Source organism: Bufo gargarizans, chromosome 2, assembly GCF_014858855.1.
Source record: "Bufo gargarizans isolate SCDJY-AF-19 chromosome 2, ASM1485885v1, whole genome shotgun sequence".
Taxonomy (NCBI): Eukaryota; Metazoa; Chordata; class Amphibia; order Anura; family Bufonidae; genus Bufo; species Bufo gargarizans.
The window spans coordinates 168,485,009-168,507,615 of record NC_058081.1 but is presented as its reverse complement, the minus strand read 5'-3'; the positions used below and the strand labels follow the sequence as shown (position 1 = coordinate 168,507,615).

At 42.9% G+C, this 22,607-nt stretch overlaps 1 protein-coding gene across 2 annotated transcripts in view; it reads left to right on the top strand.

Moving 5' to 3' along the window:
* DNAAF4 (dynein axonemal assembly factor 4) overlaps positions 1 to 21,295 on the top strand; it is a 31,826-nt gene extending 10,531 nt beyond the window's left edge. Inside the window, exons 5-9 of one of the 2 annotated variants that reach the window (XM_044283282.1) lie at positions 8,859 to 8,980; positions 12,193 to 12,302; positions 13,640 to 13,793; positions 15,435 to 15,540; positions 21,112 to 21,295. In XM_044283282.1, the coding sequence (XP_044139217.1) occupies positions 8,859 to 8,980; positions 12,193 to 12,302; positions 13,640 to 13,793; positions 15,435 to 15,540; positions 21,112 to 21,224 (605 nt within the window). In that variant the 3' untranslated portion in view covers positions 21,225 to 21,295. Of the gene's footprint in view, positions 1 to 8,855; positions 8,981 to 12,192; positions 12,303 to 13,639; positions 13,794 to 15,434; positions 15,541 to 21,111 lie in introns of both variants that reach the window. The other variant, XM_044283281.1, reaches the window with a different exon arrangement.
* The last annotated feature ends 1,312 nt before the right edge of the window (positions 21,296 to 22,607 follow it).

Genomic DNA, 22,607 nt, shown 5'->3' with positions numbered 1-22,607 from the left:
TAAAATGATAAGAATATTAATTGGGTGTTTATAAGGTCAGGAGATCAGAGATAAGGGTCCATTCGCACGTCCGTAAGTGTTTTACGGATTCGCAAAACGCGGACACCTGCAATGTGGACCGCACATCAGACACTATAATAGAAAATGCCTTTTCTGGTCTGCAATTGCGGACAAGAATAGGACATGTTCTATTTTTTTTGCGGATCAGGATTCAATGCGGAATTGCGGATCCCGAAAAAACGGATGTGGATCCTGAAAATGCGGATTCGCATCGGTTCCAGCCCCATTGAAAGTCCACAACTAAGGCGTACCCAAATTACGGGCGTGTGAATGGACCCATAGGCCTCTTTCACACGGGCGTCATGTTTTTTTGCCCGGATAAGAGGCGGGTGCGTTGCGGGAAAATGCGCAATTTTTCTGCGCAAGTGCAAAACATTGTAATGCGTTTTGCACTCGCGTGAGAAAAATCGCGCATGTTTGGTACCCAAACCCGAACTTCTTCACAGAAGTTCGGGCTTGGGATTGATGTTCTGAAGATTGTATTATTTTCCCTTATAACATGGTTATAAGGGAAAATAATAGCATTCTGAATACAGAATGCATAATATAATAGTGCTGGAAGGGTTAAAAAAAATAAAAAAGTTAACTCACCTTATCCTCTTGATCGCGTAGTTCCCGGTCTGTTCTTTGCTAGCTTTGGGCTAAGGCTGGGTTCACACTTGAGCGTTGCGCAAACGCGCGTTTTACGCGCGTTTTTGACGTGCATTTTTATGCGCGTTTTTGTAATAGTAAACGCGCGTTTGTGTGATTCACTACAGTGTCCTATGGCCACAAACGCCCCAAAAGTCGCTCATGTACTTTTTGGAGCGTCGGGCGTTTTACAGCGCGATCGTACGCGCTGTAAAACGCCCAAGTGTGAACCATTCCCATAGGGAATCATTGGTTTCTCCTTGTTGAGCGTTTTACAGCGCGTAGGAACGCGCTGTAAAACGCTCAGGTGTGAACCCAGCCTAAATGACCTGTGGTGACGTCAGATCACATGCTCCAATCACATGGTCCATCACCATGGTGATGGAGCATGTGATCTGACATCACCACAGGTCCTTTAGCCCAAGCCCACAGCTAGCAAAGAACAGACCGGGAACTACGCGAACAAGAGGAGAAGGTGAGTTAACTTTTTTATTTTTTTTAACCCTTCCAGCACTATTATACTATGCATTCTGTAGTCAGAATGCTATTATTTTCCCTTATAATCATGTTATAAGGGAAAATAATACAGTGAATAGACTGTCACCTAGAACCCATGCGTGAAAATCGCACCGCATCCGCACTTTCACGCAACCCCATTCACTTCTATGGGGCCTACGTTGCGTGGATTATCGCACCGCAATGCACAAAGAGGAGCATGCTGCGATTTTCACGCAACGCATAAGTGATGCATGAAAATCACTGCTCATGTGAACAGCCCCATAGAAATGAATGGGTCAGGATTCAGTGCGGGTGCAATGCGTTCAACTCGCGCATCGCACCCGCGCGGAATACTCGCTTGTGTGAAAGGGGCCTTAGGCTTCACATGAGCGGACGTGACTGGGAAGTGATATCTCTGCCAGCAGACTCATTTTTAAACCATGTATTTGAAAAACACTGTTGAAATTTTTTAATAAAGACCAATTGAAAAAAATGGTTTATACCTTTAAAATTAGTAAAATGCAATTATTAAGAGGTCTTTAAGCCTAAATGAGTGTGAAGAGAAAAAGGGCTAATTATTGAGCAGTCAGAGCAGTTCTGTGACAGATTTCAGTGGGAAGAAGCAAGTATAGTCTGCAATGTAAGTGAAACCTGAAAACTATAGACAACAAATGGTTGAAAATTCTTAATAAAGACTAACTGGAAAAATACTGAATAAGTACAATGCAAAAATAAAAAACGAATTGCCCCCAAAGGCACCCTTGACCTATTAACTGAAAAAATAGAATACAAAACACTGCACAGACTACAGATGTCACAGGAATATTTTTTTTTTTCTTTTTTTATTCACGATATTGTGGCTTTCTTTATTTCCTTTTGGTTTGTGTTTGCCCTCTTGTGGTGAAATGTGAATAAGCACGGAGCCATGAAAGACTCCAAAGATTGCTACTGGTGCACTCCTGTTTGCCCATTTATAAATGGAGCTGTTCACTTCTTGTTTTTGCTGTACATTTCAGATAAACATTAACCCCTTCAACCCCAGGCCTGTTTTCACCTTCCTGCCCAGGCCATTTTTTGCAAATCTGACATGTGTCACTTTATGTAGTGATAACTTTAAAACGCTTTTACTTATACAGGGCATTCTGAGATTGTTTTCTCGTCACATATCGTACATCATGACAGTGGTAAAAATGAGTGGAAAAAAAAATCATTTTTATTCATAAAAAAAATACCAAATTTCAATTTCTCTACTTTTATAATAGATAGTAATATTTTCAAAAACAGTAATTACTTTACATTCCCCATATGTCTACTTCATGTTTGGATGATTTTAAAAATGACTTTTTTTTGGGGGGTGGGGGGACGTTAGAAGTTTGGAAGCAAATCTTGACATTTTTCGAAAAATTTCCAAAACCCACTTTTTAAGGACCAGTTCAGGTCTGAAGTCACTTTGTGAGGCTTACATAATAGAAACCACCCAAAAATTACCCAATTTTAGAAACTACACCCCTCAAGGTATACAAAACTTATTTTACAAGCTTTGTTAACCCTTTAGGTGTTCCACAAGAATTAATGGAAATGAAATTTCTGAATTTCACTTTTTGGGCAGATTTTACATTTTAATCCATTTTTCCAGTAGCAAAGCAAGGGTTAACAGCCAAATAAAACTCAATATTTATTACCCTGATTCTGCGGTTTACAGAAACACCCCACATGTGGTCGTAAACTGCTGTACAGGCACACGGCAGGGCGCAGTAGGAAAGGAACGCCATATGGTTTTTGGAAGGCAAATTTAGCTGAACTGGTTTTTAGATGCCATGTCCCATTTGAAGTTCCCCTGATGCACCCCTACAGTAGAAACTCAAAAAAGTTACCTGAGGGATTAGGTCATGTGACTTTTTTTTATAGAGCAGATCGTTACGCACGTGGAAATACCTAATAGGTCTACTTTTTTCTTATTTAAGTTTTACACAATAATAGCATTTTTAAAACTGAAATAATTATATTTTAGTGTCTCCATAGTCTGAGAGCCATAGCTTTTTTATTTTTTGACCGATTCTCTTAGGTAGGGTCTCATTTTTTGCGGAATGAGGTGACGGGGGGCATATACTTTTTTGATCACTTGCTGTTGCAATTTTTGTGATGTAATGTGACAAAAATAGCTTTTTTTCTTTTACACAGTTTATAAAAAATGTTTTTACAGTGTTCACCTGACTGGTTAGGTCATGTGATATTTTTATAGAGATGGTTGTTACGGACGTGGCGATAACTAATATGTATACTTTTTTTTTATTTTTTTCACTTTGGCACAGTAATAGCAGTTTTGAAGCAAAAAATACTCATATTTTAGTGTCTCCATTGTCTGAGAGTGATAGCTTTTTTATTTTTTGACCGATTTTCTTAGTTGGGGTCGAATTTTTTGCGGGATGAGGTGACGGTCTGATTGGTACTATTTTGGAGGGGCATACACCTTTTTGATCGCTTGCTGTTGCAATTTTTGTGATGTAATGTGACAAAATAGCCTTTTTTTTTTTTTTTTTTTTTTTTTTTTACTTTTTTTATATTTATTTTTTTACATTTTTTTTTGTTTTTTTACGGTGTTTACCTGAGAGGTTAGGTCATGTGAGAGTTTTATAGAGCTTGTTTTTACACGGACTTGACGATACCTAATATGTATTCTTACAGGATGAGGTGACAATTTTATTGATACCATTTTGTTGGACATACGCCTTTTTGATCGCTTGGTGTTGCACTTTTTGTGATGTAAGGTGACAAAAATGGCTTTTTTTTACACCGTTTGTATTTTTTATGGTGTTTATCGGACAGGGTGGATCATGTGATATATTTATAGAGCCGGTCATTACAGATGCGGCGATACCTAATATGTGTTTTTTGGGGGTCTGATCCCCTCTGCAATGTAATGCATTGCCTGTTAGTGTATGACACTGAGGTTGCCTAGGAGACCTAGCCTGAGGCTGGATCTCCCCGACACGCGTAGAAGGCAGTTCCCGATGCCGTGCAAGGCATTGGGCAGACTCTGCACAGCATCGGACTGCCTTGTGTCGCATAGGGTCCCCGCCACAGCAGCGCGGGGACTCGATGCTCACCCGACACAAACCCCTTCTATGTCGCGGACGGTGTGGACTGCGGCATAGAAGGGGTTAATCCGCCGGCATTTACAGCGATGCCGGCGGATACAGCAGGGGCCCGGCTACCACGGACTGCCGGGCCCCTGCAGTGATCGCGCGGGCACCGGAGAAGCGCGCGATCACTGTGACGTACTATTAAGTCAAATTGCGGGAACGCAGTGGTTCCCGTGACGTAGTAGTACGTCATAGGTCGGGAAGGGGTTACGATTATCTTTACTGGTTATTTTTTGTGCATTCAATGCGTTTGTGTCCATTTTTCTTTTAAATTGAAGATTTGAAGGCATCATCTAAAAAAGTGCTATGTTGAACAAATTAAAACATAATTTCCTATGTTTCCACCCATAACTCATTGACCGCAATGAAACAAAAAATAATATTTAATTTTAATATTTTTTTTTTTCTTTCCTTAAAAATTTACAGAAACCTAAACAGTAAAAAACAGAGTCAAAAGTATGCACTTTTGAACTACTTTTGCCCAATTTTAGTCTGTGTGTATCGAGCAATATGTTTCTAATACGTTTTACTGTTTAGAAATGTAACCACTTGACGTACAGCTAAAACGAGATGTGAACAGCCTCTTAGTCACACTGTTTCACTGAATCGGCATGGCACAACCGATACCTTAAGCATAAGCTGGTATCACCAAAAATAATGAAAAATTTGGCTTATTTTCCTGTTAAAAAAACTGCATTAATTTGAATCCGTGTTTCTCCCGTTTTCATGTGTGGAGGACCGAATGCATAAACGATATCCAAAAAGAGTTGCCCTTCAGGTCTATTTAGGAGCAGTGTGAAGAACATGTAATTCCATCCATGGCTTGTATTCGCGGCTATCTTCTATTTTATAGCTGCACTTTAAAGGGGTTCTCCGGGAATTAAGAAAATGTGAATACTTAAATATTATTTTATAATAAATATATTCACAAATACCTTTCATTTGTTATAATGGCTCGTTTTGTCTGGGGAGCAATCATCAGAGGAAATAAAATGGCTGCCGTCCTATTACTACACACCAAACCTGTCCTAATCACACAGGAGGACAAGTTACTTCACCACAATGAGCCATAGTGCTGCCTCATCCTCCTCTCTGCTCTGCTTGTCAGGGATTATGATCCTGAATACACGTGAATTTCAGTGGGAATGGAGAAGATGAGGAGACATGAGAGGAGGATGATTTGTGGCTAATGAGCAGCAGCACTTGAATGCAGTCTCCATTACCACAGCTCCATATCACCACAGTCTGTCCTGTCCATCCTCTCTGTACTTCATGTCTCCTCATGAATTAAATTCCCCAGAGATTCAGCTAAAGTTTTTATCATCTGTATTCAAGATCATAATCCATGACAAGTAGAGCAGAGAGGAGGATGAGGCAGCTCCTTACCTCATTGTTGTGAAGTAACTTGTCCTGCTGTGTGATTAGGACAGGTTTTGTGTGAACTAATGGGACGGTGGCCATTTTGTTTCTCCTGATTGCTCCCCAGACAAAACGAGCCATTATAACTAATGAAAGGTATTTGAGAATATATTTATTATAAAATAATATTTAAGTATTTTCATTTTCTTCATTCCCAGAGAACCCCTTTAAGTATGCTGCTATAACTTACTCCATGCACCAGCAAAATCGGGTCTGTGTGTTTTTTACAAGTAAACCTTAATTTTTATTTGTGTTGTATTAAAAGGAGTAAGCTGTATCAAAAGATAATAATTATTCAGAGGTCAGTAACAATATTCCCTAAATTCACACAAATAGGCAATGATCGCTCACTTATACCTCATCCACACGTCAGTGTTTTCGTCAGTGATTTCCATCAGTGATTTTGAGCCAAAACCAGGTGCGGCTCTAAACACAGAACAGGAGCAGATCTTTCCCTTATACCTTATGTCTGTGGAGGCTCCAGTCCTGGATTTGGCTCACAATCACTGATGGAAATCATTGACCAAAACACTGATGTGTGAATGAGGCTTTAATGGCGCTCACTAGGCCCTCTTCCACATGTGATGTGGACACTAAATAGTAAGCCAGTATAGGAGCACTCACCTTGAGAAGGGCGACCCCCAGCCAGGTAGGAACATCAGACCTAAAATCACTACTATGTCACTTTTAAATGATCACTTCTACTCTTCCTCCAATGTGTTTTGTGGTAGACAGTATGTCAGGTTCAGAATGGCAGTGCCCCCTGCCGTTGTGTGTAGTGTTGTAGCCTGGAGCGGCACAACCTATGGACAAGTGTGGGGGGGTTTCTAGAAAAAGTGCCCCCATATTGAACACTTTTAGATTTCTGTGTCAGCCCAGTTCTTCTTTTATATATCTTTGTATTGTGTAGTAGTTCTCCCAAAGAAGAAGAGAGCTCATCAGTATCTGATCGGCGGGGGTCCGACACCCAGGACCCCCGCCGATCAGCTGTTTGAGAAAGCAGCGTTGTTCACAGTAGCGCCACGGCCTTCTTTCAGCTCGCCAAGCACATCACTGTCCAATAGAGATGAGCTGCGCCTAGGTCATGTAACGGATGAACGTGATGTCACATGGCCTACGCAAAGCTGCAAGATGGCTGCGGCTCTACTGTGAGGGTAGGTCACCAGTTAAAAAAAATCTTGGAAAAAAAAACCTTTAAAGGGATATAACAGATATTGCTGATTTATCACTTTCCTCAAATACCACCATTTTTTCAAAACTGCCATATTCTAAAGTTATTAGCCAACCATTGTGCCCTGTGGCAAATCTGTTTTCATATCCTGTTGCTGTTGGGTACGTCCTGTAGTGGAGCTCACAACGCTTCTCCTCCTTCCCTTCAGTAACCACTTCTCTGTGCAGTGTCAGAGATGGATGGATAGATGGATGTATAGACAGACAGACAGACGGGCCGATCGATAAACAGAAGGATGAATTTTGCTCTAACAAATGATGGACATTAGCACAAGTTATGATCCAGTTACACAGAGCGTTTTGAATATGTGGCGTTAGGCGCATTTCACACCAGATCCGGGAGGCTGTTCTGGGAGGGACCATCCTGCTGGATCTCTCTGTAGCTGGCTTTGCTGGAAGCTACAGGGATGCCAACTGTCCCCATTAACTATAACCTGTCAAATATGCCGAGAATCGACTGGACAAATACTGCTGCTTTTGTCCGGCCAATTTTCTGCATATTTTCTGGGTTACGACTGGATCTCCGCTGCTCCCCATTATAGTTAATGGTGCCAGATTGTATCCAGAATTGCCGGAAGCTACAGGGATGCTGAGAGATCCGGTAGGGAACAGCCTGCTGGATCTGAAAAATGCTAGTGTGAAACTAGCCTTAGAAAATGAAGTAGTTAGTGTCCCTGCCCTAAGGCATGATGGAATAGGCAGTCACATGACAAAGTAGGAATCAAGCATGGGGGATAAGAGAAAACTGCAAATGAGGTAAACCAATCCAGGGAGGAATGGGAGCTAGAGTACTTGATGAAAATAAACTTTAGAGTATAGAATAGTTTATGGCACAACCCCTCTAACCACTATACAACCACCGTTTATGACTGCTAGACCATGGCGAACCCTTCGGACAATGTGAGCGGTTTGTTCACCATAACGTAGCTGGGGCTGTAGTGCCCTTTTCAGCCTCCACGCCACGTCTTAATACAGTTCCCTTTACTTTCTTTTTTCTTTTTTTTTTGTGTCTGTTTTTGTCCTTGTTTTATTCCTTTTTTGCCACCCAGGGGCGGATTGGGAAATTGGCCCTGGAAAAAAACTAAAAGTGGCCCCATGTTGTAGGTGGGTTCAAATTGACAGGAGACGGGCCAAAACAAGTAGGCGGGGAAAACTGGTATAGGCGTGGCCTGCAATACTGTAGTGCAGCGCAGAATACCGCCCCAGCAGAACCAAATACCACAGGACAGCACAAAATACTGCCCCCCCCCTCCCCAACCACAGTATTCAACTGTATCACCATCATGAGGACAGTAATACAGTTGAGTTCAGGAGAACACCTGCGGCTGTTGAGCATCAGATCATTATTTACCCAACGGAAAAATTTCCCTGTAGGGTCTGTGGCCAATCCGCCCCTGTTGCCACCTATTACCCTCCTCCTATTGTTAAATGTTGTTTTATGGTACAGTTGTTACCTTTGATTACCTGAAGAGGGAATTCTTCACGCGTGAGCCCCGGCATATATTCGTACTTATATACCGAGAACATTGCTGAGGGTCTTTATTACATGTGTGTCTTTTATTGCAGACGCTGTATCACTAAGCCCATGTGTCTTTCATATGCTTGTGAGGTTGTTGGATGCCCAGTTATTTTATGCTGTCTCCTCCGTGTTTTGTCATATTCGCTCGCTCTTTCTACATTTCATTTTCACATAATTTTGAGCAAGAAAGGAAACGAAATTGGGACATTTTTGGTCCATTCCACTTGATTTATGTCTATTATAAAATTATATAGTCACCGTAAGCCGACCAATCACCTCTTTCTTTTCACGGAAACCCATACATATGGGGTATACTTGTATTTATAAAATATTTCATTAGTATTTTATGTCATCAGCAGAAAAGCCCAGGATTGAAAAGACCCTGCCTCCTACCAGGAAATGTGGCAGCATTAAAATCCAGTTTACCCCTCGGGTCTTCCCTACCGCTCTAAGGGAATCCCGGTTGGCAGAGGAGGAAGAGGTAAGCAAATCAGTGTCCTGTACAATTTACTCTTCCCTCTTATACCAGATATATCATTGACCTGAAACGGATGTTCCTTGGTTGATAGCATGTGGATAACTTCTGTAGTGCTGCAGAGTAGGAGTCCAGATTGCTATTTTTTTTATTTACTTACTGGCCCTACGTACTGGACTCTTTATATGCAGCACAACTCATGTATTACTGCAAATAATAGTCCAGAATCATGGTAACACATTCCCTTTAAAAGACCTTCCCTCCTGCTGAATATAAATTAAAGTCCAAACTGAATGGCCTTCATATCATAAGGATGTAAATTCATACCCTGAGTCCACGTGGCCTTTGTGACAACATCTTCAATAGATGGTGGCCTCTCATCCAGCCAAGCAAACAGCAGGGAGTTTTTTGGGGATGCTAATCTGATATTACTGGAAAAAAAAACCTGAACCATTTCCCCATAGGCATTGCCTCGTCCCAAAATGCCCAAACTATTAAAATATAAACTTATTTATCCCATGGGATGATTGCTGTAACGGAAAAAAACATAGAAATGGTCAATGTGACGTTTTTGTCTCTTCATCTCCCATAAAAAATTGAATAAAAAGTGATCAAAAAGTCATACACATTCCAAAATGTAGAATGAAGGTAACCGGTCAGATTTACAGCATTTGGAATTTATTTCCAGCTTCCCACTACATCGTATTCAATATAAGATGGTGTCATTAGGAAGTACAACTTGTCCCACAAAAACAAGCCCTAATACAGCTATGTGATTGGAAAAATAAAAAAGTTATGGCTGCCCTTCAGGGAGTTAAAAAATGAAAACAGAAAATCGCTTGGTTCATACATTTCTAGGGGGAATAACTAGAGAATGACACAACACAGGTTTATGAGAAAGCCTGGAGAGCGTTGACGAGCACCGTTATAAACATTATGCCATGAAGAGCAGGGGCCTGTCTTATGTCACATATGTATATGCTAGTCGCTTGGATTTTGTATGTTTTACCAGTGGGATTTCTCCAGGTGAGCTAGGTTTAAAGTAGGGTTGCACCGGGTATCGAAATGTTTGATACCCAATTGATACTTTTGTACCCGGTTTGATAAAATACCAGGATTTGCTATTTTCCGATACTAGGCAGCGTTACTGCTAGTATCAGTTAGAGAACATGGCATGTGCCACTCTCAGTGCGCACCATGTTCTCCTCAGCCGGCACAGTGGAGAAGGAGGCAGTCGCTCCCTCCCCATTGTGACGCGGGTGCCGTTGGCCACAAATGAGGATATAGTATTGAGGAGGAGGGGAGGGGCAACTGTGGGGTTAATTGCAGCACCCTGTCAATGAGGCTGGGTATGTGATACGGCTGGCACCCGCAGCCTACAGGGTTCATCATATGCATTGATGGTGCAGTGCACCCCCCCCCCCCTCTCCCCAGTATTATATTCATTGGTGGTAGTGGCCACAGGGTCCCCTCCTCTCTTCCTCAGCATCTTCATTGGTGGTGCAGTGGCAGCTTCTGATCGGAGCCCCAGCAGTGAAATCTCAGGGCTCCAATCGGTTACCATGGCAGCCAGACTGAAGCCCTGACTGCCATGGTAAGCACACGGCAGGAGGGACAGTGTGAAGTCCTATTCACACTAATGGAGCTCTATTAGGGTGAATAGGACAAGGGTTCTAGCCCCCTAAGGTGGCTAAAGTAAAATAAAAATAAAAAATTAAAGTTTAAATCACCCCCAATATATTGGGTATCGCCACGTCCGAAAAAGACCGAACTATTAAAGTAATAAAAAATATCTCCTATGCGGTTAACGCCGTGACATGAAAAAAAACTAAAATTTATAGTCACCTTGTCCCCCCAAAAAATAGGATAGGACTGTTCTATTATAGGCCGGACCTTCCATAAAATGTGGAATGCACACAGCGCTTTTGTGCTTTATTGTTTTTCGCATGGTAGCGAGTATCGCAATACTTTTTTATGGTATTGAAATCGAATCACAATTTTGGTATCGTGACAATCCTAGTATAAAGTGCACCTGTTATTTTGGTCATTTTTCAGAATAAGCTGTCATGTGGGTGCACATGAGGAATAACATTATATGACTTGTGTCTGACATTTTTAGCAGTTACCCCTCTGTAGGCCCCATCTCTCATTTTCAGTTCTCGCTGTAGCACACCTTTATAAGCAGCAGCTGCACCATATAGGAGAAGTACAGAGAGTTACAGCACAGGATAGGTGCGGGTCCCAGAGGTAGGAGAAGGGCGTGGGGAGAGCTGTTGCTGGAGGACCCTGGGTTTCCCGGGGTCCATCCACCACCAAGTGCTGCTCCTATAGAAATGAATGGGAGCACACCGCGCATGCACGTCCCCTGCTGCCATTCATTTCTATGGGGCAGACGGAAATAGCCGAGCCAGCTTTTGAAATGAATGGAGGGTGGCTGCGCATGTGCACTACGTCCTTCTAAGGGTACGTTCACACTAGCGTTTTTGTTTTCCGGTATTGAGTTCCGTCACAGGGGCTCAATACCGGAAAAAAACTGATCAGTTTTATCCTAATGCATTATGAATGGAGAGCAATCCGTTCAGGATGCATCAGTTCAGTCCCTCTTACGTTTTTTGGCCAGAGAAAATACCGCAGCATGCTGCAGTTTCCTCTCCGGCCAAAAATCCTGAACACTTGCCAGAATGCCTGATCCGGCATTAATTTCCATTGAAATGCATTAATGCCGGATCCGGCCTCAAGTGTTCCGGCAAAACGGATCCGGTTTTGCGATCTGCAGATCCGTTTCACAAATGCATTTGATTGCGTCCCGATTGCCGGATCCAGCAGGCAGTTTTGGCGACGGAACTGCCTGCCGGAATCCTCTGCCGCAAGTGTGAAAGTACCCTTACTCATGCTACTTCCTATTGAAATGAATGGGAGGGTTTTTTAAGTTGTTTCTGGATCGGAGTCCGAAATGCTCCATAATCTGTGACACAAAGATGTGTGTGAACTGTCCCCAAGGGTTTATTTGGGCCTGTGCTAGAAGTCAGTAATAGCATGCCTTGCATCTACACGTTCTGAAAGGTAAGGGAACTATAGTGCATTTCTGTATAGGCTCGTGAAGAGCTCTTACCTCTTTCAGATACACTCTACAATGTACGATTCATAGGAGAAATATGTTCCTGTAAAGAATTAATTATCAGAAGAGTCATATTATTCTTTTCTTATGTGCATTGCAGTGGTTACAGAAACAGGCAGAGGCCCGCAGAGCAATTAACACAGACAACCTTGACCTTCAAGACTTAAAAGAAGAGGAGAAAAACCCAGAGTGGCTGAAGGACAAAGGGAAGTAAGTGGACAGTACAGTATCCTGGAGAAGGAATGAAATGAGGGTCTTCTATTAATTTGCTCTCTTTTTACTTACCATGTTTTTAGCTTTATCAGATGTAAAGGGCGTCTTATAAAGCGAAACCTAATGAGCGCTTCCATTATGGACGCACTCACTAGTCTGCAGGAGGCACAGGGAGTAGTGAGTGAAGTGCTGTACTCAACCCTTCCTGTTCTTCTCCAGGCCCAAGCTGCACTGTCCTGACTGCGCACAGTGTCAGGATGTAGTGTGCGCACTGTGACCCGACGCTGCGCGCAGTCAGATCACTGTGCAGTGGCGGCCCGAAGGAGACCAGGGAGCGTGACCACAAGAGAGACTGCCGGATCTGCAGAGTAGCGGGGGAGCAGGAGAGGCAAGTTATTTATTTTAGCTCTGACTAGGTCTGATCTGAGGTTTGATATAGGGGTCTGATATGGGGGCCTGATCTGAAGATTTGATATGGGGGTTTGATCTGAGGTATGATATGGGTGTCGGATATGAGGATTTGACAATAGGATTAGTACTGAGGGTCTCATATGGGGGGTCTGTTCTTAGGATCTGATATGGGGGTCTGATCAAAAAATTATTTTTTCTTATTTTCCTCCTTTAAAGCCTAGGTGTGTCTTATAAAGCGAAAAATATGGGTATATACCACCTTATCACAACCATTAATTTATTGTATTATTTAGTATTTTTTACTATTTTTATAATTTCTCGGTCTTTTATTTTATTTCTTTTACTATTTATTTCTTAGTCCTTTTTTATTGTCTAATTATGTTTTCTTTTTTATCCTATTATTTTTGCACTTTTCTTTTCTGCCATACTGTTCTTAAGTGTATTTTTTATTTTCTATTTAGTTTTTCTGAGATTTCTTTTTAACATCAGTGTCTTTTTTTTTTTTTTTTTCTTCCTTTTTCTGAGATTTCATTTTGACTGTATTGAATGCAATTGAATGCAAAACAAAGTGAGGCAGATTTAATAATGATAATGTGCCAGACTTCTGGCTCAAATTGCCGTGTGCCACATATATTGTCTTGTCATGCTTTTTTTGTGCCATGCTCGCCAGACGCTGGAGCTGTGAAACCGTGCTCTTGTGCACAGTTTTGACAGAAAGTGAGTCAACTAACAGGTGGCATAACCTTAGATTAGACAGTCCACAGATGCACCGAATCTGTCATCCAGCATCAGCCACCGCAATAAATCTGACGCATCTTTACACTGTTTGGTCTACATTTACTAAATCTTAGATAGTATTAATCAATCTGTTCCAGTATTTTAGACTATTTCTTATTCTGACCCTATGCTTTTCTCCGCCATAGTAAACTTTTTGCTGCCGGTGACTATTTAGCAGCCGTGAATGCCTTGAACCTAGCGATACGATTAAATAACAGGATGCCAGCCCTTTATCTCAATCGATCAGCCTGCCATCTTAAATTGAGAAACCTCCATAAAACTATTGAAGACACCTCCAAGGTAATAGCTAAAGGATGTTCTGTATGATTCTCAAGGTGGTTGAGACTAACCAATAATTGTCCAGCTTACCGGGAACTACCGTTCTTGCGCACGCTCGTTCCCAACAATCTGGCCGTTCATCGGGTGATACTGTTGTTCGTGCAGACACCACCAATCATCGTTTCTGGGCAGCAGAAACAATGATTTCTTCATTTGCGTGCAGCGATCTCCTTCACAGTATTAGGCCGAATGCACACTGCCGTGTTCCACGGCCGTGAGCGGTCCGTGGTATGCCGGCCTGGATTCCTGCTGACAGGAATTGGTCATTGGTTGCTATGACGCCATGCACTTCCTGCCGCCGCTGCACTACAGTAATACACTGGTATGATCTATACGAGTGCATTACTGTAGTGCAGCGGCTGCATGAAGCGCACGGCGTCATAGCAACCAATGACGCCGTGCGCTCCTGCTGTCAGCAGGAATCCAGGCCGGCCTACCACGGACCGCTCACGGCCGTGTGCGTTCGGCCTTAGGATGAGAGATTGCTATTGAGATCCCTCATCCTAATACTGTGAAGGAGATCGCTGCATGTAAATGCAGTGGTCTCCTTCACTGAACGAGCAGCCGACTGTCGGGAAGGAATGCTTCCTTTTCGACAATCAGCTGCTCCATTGACCATCAAAAATTCATCATAAATTCTTTAAAGATATTTTAACCATACAAATGGGATTTAAGCAAATGGGTCATTTTGTGATGACTCATTCCATTTAAAGCACTATGCTTGGAAGAGTCTTCCACTGGCTTTTGTTTGTTTGCTAATGATTTTATCATTGTTTTCATGCGCCTTGTTTCTTCATGATTTCCTGTTGGTACTCCTATACTGCCTGTGATAATCTATGTGTGTTTTTTAGAGCTCTACACTATCATGACCACAGCTATGTTAAACATGCAGCTAATTTTATGCTGGACACAATATTTTTCATCATCTGCCATTGCAGATAGCAAGGAGCTGACGTAGGTTTCTTGTGTAATGTGAGGCTGTTTTCTGGTCCGCATATTGGTTAATCTGTTGGGCTCCGTAGCTCCAGCCCACGACCCTTCCCAAAAGCGGCAAGGGTGTTGAAGAAAGAGGAAAAGAAAAAAAAATAAGTAAAAAAACTGGCCAAAACTTGCAATTATGATACATTTTCTCCTATGTCTTTTCTGGAAATGAAAGCAAATGTTATAGAGCAGAGTGATGGCATGGGACAACCTGTCCTTCCATAGCAACATCACATCATGTCTTAGCCAGGATGTCTTCAGATGATGTAGTTCTAGTTTGTTGCCTCTTGGTATCCCAGGCAGGAAAGTGTAGATCAGGCTACAGATCTGCGGCTCTCATTCTGCAGATCCCCTTAAAGATTGCTGGTGCTGTTGTGTCTAGGTCTGGTCTGTAACTTGGCAGAGACATAGGGAGACAATAGTGTTGAGTGTTGTGCAGGTATCGCCTATCACGTAATTGGTTTTATGTTGCTGTACTGGTATCTGTACATAACAACCCACATGACTATCAGAGGCTACTCTTGTAATATTGACTTTAAATAATTGGCAATTTTATAATGAATTATATATCTTCTTGCTAATGTTTCATTATTTGTGTTGTAATACTTGCTTTTTTTCTAGGCATTGGAGCTGCTCACTCCACCAGTTTCAGACAATGCTGCAGCCAGGATTAAGGCCCATGTAAGACGAGGCACTGCCTTCTGTGAGCTGGAACTCTATGTGGAAGGTAGACTTTTTTTCGTATTATATAAAATAAAATATTATTCGTGAACTGGTTGGTAGACTGTATAGGAGAGATTTATTATCTCCTCCGTCGCCTCTTTTTCGGTGTAAAGATGTTTGCGACTTTTTAAACACCACTTGCGACACATTTTCTCGCAAGTGGCGTTTCTGCACCGCCCTCACCGCTTTCTGAAAAGGGGAAGTGGCAAGACGGCGTGGACGGTCCACCACATTTTATCTTCAGGTGCAAATGAAGACAGAAAGCAGCTCGGAACTGCTGTAGATTTCATTCTGGTGCACACACTGCCAAAGATGTGCCTAAATATGATGAGGCCTGCGCCGTCACATTTTCTGGCAAAGCTGGAAATTTCAAAGACCGGCATAAAACATCGGTCCTTGATGAATTTCTCCCTATGTTATCAGCCTATTGGCTATGTCTTTAAAAGGTTTGTTAGATCACAAAAAAACAGAACAAGTTTTGATTGGAATGACTTAAACAGGGAACTTAGAGTGGCCCTTAAAAAAAAACAACTAAAAGTGGCCCCATTTTGTAGGCAGGTCCAAATTAACAGAAGGCGGGGCAACACAATTAGGTGGGGTCAACAATACCGGGTACATGAGTACCTGATTCTCACAGCGTTAATTACTGTTATGTACCTGGTCAGCGGCAGAGAGGAGGACTTGGGTTGGCCGCCTGAGGCATCGGTCCACCGGGAAATTTCCCTGTAGGGTCTATGGCCAATCCACAATGCTGTTACGTACTTGTTGTAGTAGCCCCTAGTGTCCTTTCTATTTCCTCAGAACGGTCACCCAGTGGGTGCAATTCTGGTGATCACACATGCTCAGTCACTCGTGAGACCACTCAGATCTTCTTGTACTGGGGAGGTGATCCCTGCTCTTTGTAGGAGCCTCTCACCAGTACAGAACACAGACGGTTGACATTCAATCAGAAGTACACTAGAGGGGCACTATAATACACATTTAACAGTAATATCTAGACCCAAGAGCACTGTTAAAAAATATTCTAATTAAAGGGAACCTGTCACCTCAAAAATGCATCTACATCCCCCAGCAGTACCCCATAGTAGCCCGCAGCCTGTTAATAATCATATGCTTCATCCTGTTGTCCGATGCTGCATAAGTTAAAAAAACACAATTTTATTCTCCATCAGCGCTATCTTGCTGGCCAGCTTGAAGTTAAGGGGGCAGCGGTCTCCTTGCTTCAAGTTAAGGTAACCACGCCCGCTAACTGTCCCCTCTTGCATGAGAGTGACAGCCTGCAGTGTGGCCGCGATTCCCCAAGTCTCGCCCATGCACGGAGCGGTCTGTAATAATAAGCTATTCCATCTCCTGCTGCTGCCCCTGTTGGCCGGGTTTCAGCGGCGCAATGCGCATGATCGGAACTGCCACTGCACCACCAATGAGGAGGAGAGTAGGGGACCCTGTGCCCACTGCCACCAATGTTTTTAATACTGGGGGGGTGCACTGTGCCACCAAAGAAGATAACTAACGTTTAATACAAATACAGGAGACGGGTGCCGGCGGCAGAATCACATAGGCGGCACATGACCTCCTATGACAGGGAGCTGCGATCAGCGGCAGTTAACCCCATGGGTGAAAAAAATGGGAGGGAAATTCAGTTCTGCTGCCAGTGGCTTTTTGGCATGGATTCCACTCCAAATTCCGCCGCCCAAAAAACCTGTCTGAACGGGGCCTAAAGGTCAAAACAACCTGCCGTGGTGAGGGGTTAATTTGCATAGATAACAAGCCCTTTTTGCTGGACCCACCTCTGACCATACATTTCTCTAGGCTAGGCTAATGCTGGCCATATAATTCAGACAGCTTGTGAATGGAGAAAGCCGCTTGTAGACACCTCTAGTGGTGGCTTTTGGGATAACAAAAGGATCAGGCATGTTGAATTCCAAAAGCTCAATCCTTCTTTTTTTCTGATATCTGCTGTTGGGGCGGGGGGATAGTTCGGACCCCCCGACCCCCATTAGATGATTTTTTTAACTTTTATTCTGAAACCTGGCTCATGTGATGGCTTCTGAATTACGTGTGACTTCTTCCATAAATTTATATAATTGACCATTGGACATCTTTGGACACTAGCAGGCTTTTGCTCAATAGTTTTCCCTCCATCGATTCTTACTGCATCATTTCTTTACTGCATAAGTAGTCTAATGAACGGAGGAGATCGTGAATCCAGGAATGTATGGAAAGCCACAAAGATGTATCCTTCACTTGCTCCCCATTTTCTCCCAAAGGTCATCTTCATCATTATTATTATTCCTTGCCTTCTGCAGATGTAAGAAATGGCTCTTCAAGGGCTTCTGACCTTGAGAAGAACACATAAGACCATTCAATGTTTTCCTGAATAAAGCGATCTTCTTTGTATCGCTTGAGAGGAGTGGGTGCAGCGGGCCAGGATGAGCACAATGAAAACTGCAGAAGTCCCCGACATAATAGGAGCAGACTTCATATAATGTGCAAAGATAAATGAAGCGCGGCATAGAGCTACCACCGTACACCGCCAGATGAAGCTGATGATGGCTGTGAAAGAATCGCCTGCTCGTCCGTGAAGAAGATCGTCTCCTCCACAGTATGGTGAGGAGCGATCACGAATTCCATCGCTCGTCCCCATACAGAATCATTATTTGCTGGCAGAAGGATGTTGATGAGACGGCGCGATCTGCTGCCGGCGATCGATGATTTAGGTGACGGCACCAACGATCTATTGCTCAACCATGTATTTCAGTAATTGGTGGCACCCTTAAACTGGAGTTCATTACCAGTAAAGGGGCCAACACTATAAGTAGCTGTATCCATAGTCACCAGTAGACACAGAGTCTCACCTCTATACTCGTTCTATAGCTGAAGCCGATTCCCAGGTGACAACCAACGTGACTACACGTGTTATCGATGTTTCCAAAAAATGGCTGCCACAAGAAGACGAGAATCTGCCAGTGATTAGTAAATCCTGGTTATTACTCGAAAAAAAATCCATTCCATACTGAGGTTGTTTCTGCTGCATTGTACAAACCCCATTCAGGTGTATCGTACAAGAGCCACAAAACTGCCCCATGTGAACATACCCTGATGGTCCTTTATGGGGTCATGGATTTATCTGGTGATGCACATTCTAGCTGCCAGCATCTACAGTCACGACCTTTATGCTTCACTACAATAGGTAGACCTCTGCAGATATACCGGGGACCATTTTAACTGTAAGGATACAGCCACACAGGGCAGAATTTCCGCCATGGATTTCTCACAGATTTCACCATGTGCATCACATTGGGTGAAGTACATTGACCATTGACCCAGCAGGTCATTTTCACCAGCATATTTGTAACGCCAATTCCCATCCTTGTCGTTGGTACTGGAAAATGCTGTTCCATATGCAATTCCAATGCAGAAAATCTGTGTGGCCCTGTAGGGCTACTTTCATACTAGCGTTTTTTTGTGGATCCGTCATGGATCTGCAAAAACGCTTCCGTTACAATAATACAACCGCATGCATCCGTCATGAACGTACCCGGTTGTATTATGTCTTCTAAAGCCATGACGGATCCGTCTTGAACACCATTTAAAATCGATGGGGGACGGGTCCGTTTACTATTGTGCCAGATTGTGTCATAGATAACGTATCTGTCCCCATTGACTTACATTGTGTGCCAGGACGGATCCGTTTGGCTCAGCTTCGTCAGCAGCTGCAGGCAAACTGAACGGAGGCAAACTGATGCATTCTGAGCGAATCCTTTTCCATTCAGAATGCATTAGGGCAAAACTGATCCGTTTTGGACCGCTTGTGAGAGCCCTGAACGGATCTCACAAACGGAGACCAAAACGCTCAGAGGCACATTGCTAACAAAAGAGATGGCAAGACAATGGGGGAGATGAATCAAAACTGGTGTAAAGGTAAACTGGCTTATTTTCCCATAGTAACCAATCAGATTGATTATTTCATTTTCCATAGGAGCTCTAAAAAATGAAAGGTGGAATCTGATTGGCTGCTATGGGCGACTAAGCCAGTTTACTTTTACATTGATTTCCATAAATCTCCCCCCAGGTGTTAGTGCATGAGATTTTGTCACTGCTTAGTATATATAAATACTGAATGAAATGATAGAAGACTATACTGTATATCCTTGAGCTCAGCGTCTCCCCCTCTGCCATACGCTGCTACAGATAGGATAGTACAGGAGATCTGACAGTTACGCTTTAAAATCGTCTGGTTTCCCAACACTATGGGGTGAATTTATCATTCCCTTTGCACCGGAAACCTGATGTTTAAGGGTACTTTCACACTTGCGGCAGAGGATTCCGGCAGGTAGTTCAGTCGCCGGTCCTGTCAAAACATATGCAAACTGATGGCATTTGTCACACTGATCCGTTTGACAAATGCATTGAAATGCCAGATCCGTCTCTCCGGTGTCATCCGGAAAAACGGATCCGGCATTTATTTTTTTCAAATTTTTTTGCGGTCTGAGCATGCGCAGACAGCAATGCCGGATCCATTTTGCCGGAACACTCGGGGCATTAATCCATGTCAATGGGAAAAAATGCCGGATCAGGCATTCCGGCAAGTGTTCCGGAATTTTGGACGGAGATAAAACCGTAGCATGCGGTTATCTCTGTCCTGAACAGTCAAAAAGACTGAACTGATGCATTCTGAACGGATTGCTCTCCATTCAGAATGCTTTAGGATAAAACTGATCAGTTATTTTCCAGTATTGAGCCCCTAGGACGGAACTCAATGCCGGAAAAGTAAAACGCTAGTGTGAAAGAACCCTAAGGCCTTACTCACACCTCAGTGATTCACGGATGTGTGCCATATGTGTTCTCCACAAACAGCACATGTATCCATTCATCTTTATGTGCGTATTCACACATCTGTGGTTTTAGCACGGGAGCATGCCTTATTTTTTTCATGTTTATGGATCCATCATGTCCATTATAGTCTATGGAAAACATGGACTCAACGCGAACGCCATCTGTGCTTCACGGACCATTGATGGGAGATGCTATTCAGCTGTGCTGTGGAACACAGATTCTTCATGGAAGTCTTCACGGAAGGCCTAACGTAGTCAATTTTGACCAAATATGTACGACTTTTTATGATTTTTTTTTTTCCACTGCTGTCGCTGCTTTGGGAAAGTGGGCGCGGTCAGCTACGTTTTATTATCTGTACACCCAATTTATCAACTATGACTTTCTCAAAAGTCGGAAAAAAAGGAGCAGTCTTACACCAGTTTGGGGGGGGGGGGGGGTTTAGTAAAAATGGAAAAGCATTTCTAGACAAAAGTTTAAAGATGCAGCATATGTAGGTGCAAACTCAGGCTACAGAAAATGTTCAAAAATTCCCCTTGTGATAGATTGATCCCATACATTATCAAGAACAGCGCCACCTGCTGTGTAGTGGCTGTGCTTGGTATTGCAGCTCAATCCCATTCACTCCATTAAATGAAGTGGAAACAATATCCAAATACAGTATAAGGAAGGTAATGCTTGTTGTACAATACTGTGACCAAGCGGCATTCAGACTGATTTTTATGTTCTACCTGACATACAGGTCTACAGGACTATGAAGCTGCCCTTAAGATTGACCCTGCCAGCGTACATGTGAAATCGGATGCTGAAAAAATAAGACGGATCATCCAAGGAACAAGTTTATGTCCCGAATAATTGGCCTTTTCATGTACATATATACCATGTGTCCAATATGTCGCTGCTTCTTTGCTGTATGTATGTTTTTTTCTACTAATTATTTCAGTAAATTTATACTGTTATTATGATGTTATTGTTGCGTTTCTTTCATATCTCTCCATTTATCTCTATGGGAGTTCCGGAGACAGCTGAGCACAGCACATGGCTATTTTGGAACTCCCATAGAGATGAATGGAGCAGCAGTTTTATTTCGGAGAGCGCCAAGGGGTCCCAGTGGTAAGTTCCCCCACCCATCTAATAGTTATCCTCTATCTTATAGAAAGGGTATAACTTGTAACACCAGAAATATTCCTTTAAATATGCATACCACACAATAAAAGTGGAACATAGAAATCAATATAACTAATAATACCGCCATACAGTGACTGTACAATAATCAGCAGGTTTAGGCAGATGCTTTGCAGAGTATTATTAAGCTGCAGACTGTAAAAGAGAATAGTCACATGCAGAATACATGGCAATCCGAGGACCCGTCAGCTTCCCCATAATACACATGTATGTACAGTAACATATGTGCAATAGTAACATAGAAGATTGATGGCAGAAAAATACCACGAGGTCCATCTAGTCTGCCCTTACATGAGCCAAGTATTGAAAAAATTTAATTCAGCAGTTTCGTCAAATTTTGCTAAAAAATTTGCTTCGTGAAAAATGACTTTGTCATGAAGAGTATTTCTTTGTAAGTAGCGGGTGCCATGATGGGGAGCTGTGATGGCACCACTCCCCGTCATTGTACCCCCTAAGATGCCGCGTTCATACATGATCGCCGCATCTGATATACATAACATGGTGTAAAATTTAAAAGAGAAAAAAATATCATACTTGCCTGATCCAGCCACCACCATCTTGCTTGAAGATCTGGAGCGAAACCTCACGCAGCCCGTGATGACGTCATCATGCCAGCCGGCGTGGTGACGTCATACATCACCGCGCACAAGATTTTGTCCAGCCGCCACCATCTTGCTTGAAGATCTGGAGCGAAACCTCATGCAGCCCGAGATGATATCATCATGCCGGCCGGCGTGGTGACGTCATACATCATCGCGCACAAGATTTTGTCCAGCCGCCACCATCCTGCTTGAAGATCTGGAGCGAAACCTCACTCAGCCTGAGATGACGTCATCATGCCGGTCGGCCGGTGTGGTGACGTCATGCATCACCGCGCACGAGATTTTGTGTGAGATATTCAAGCAAGATGGCGGCTGCAAGCAAATGGATCAGGTAAGTATGATTTTTTTATTTATTTTTGTTTTTTACACTATTTCAGGTTAAATCGATTCTCTACCACAAAGCACGAGAAAATTCAGCTTCACGGCAAATCAAAATCATCCTGAAATTCGG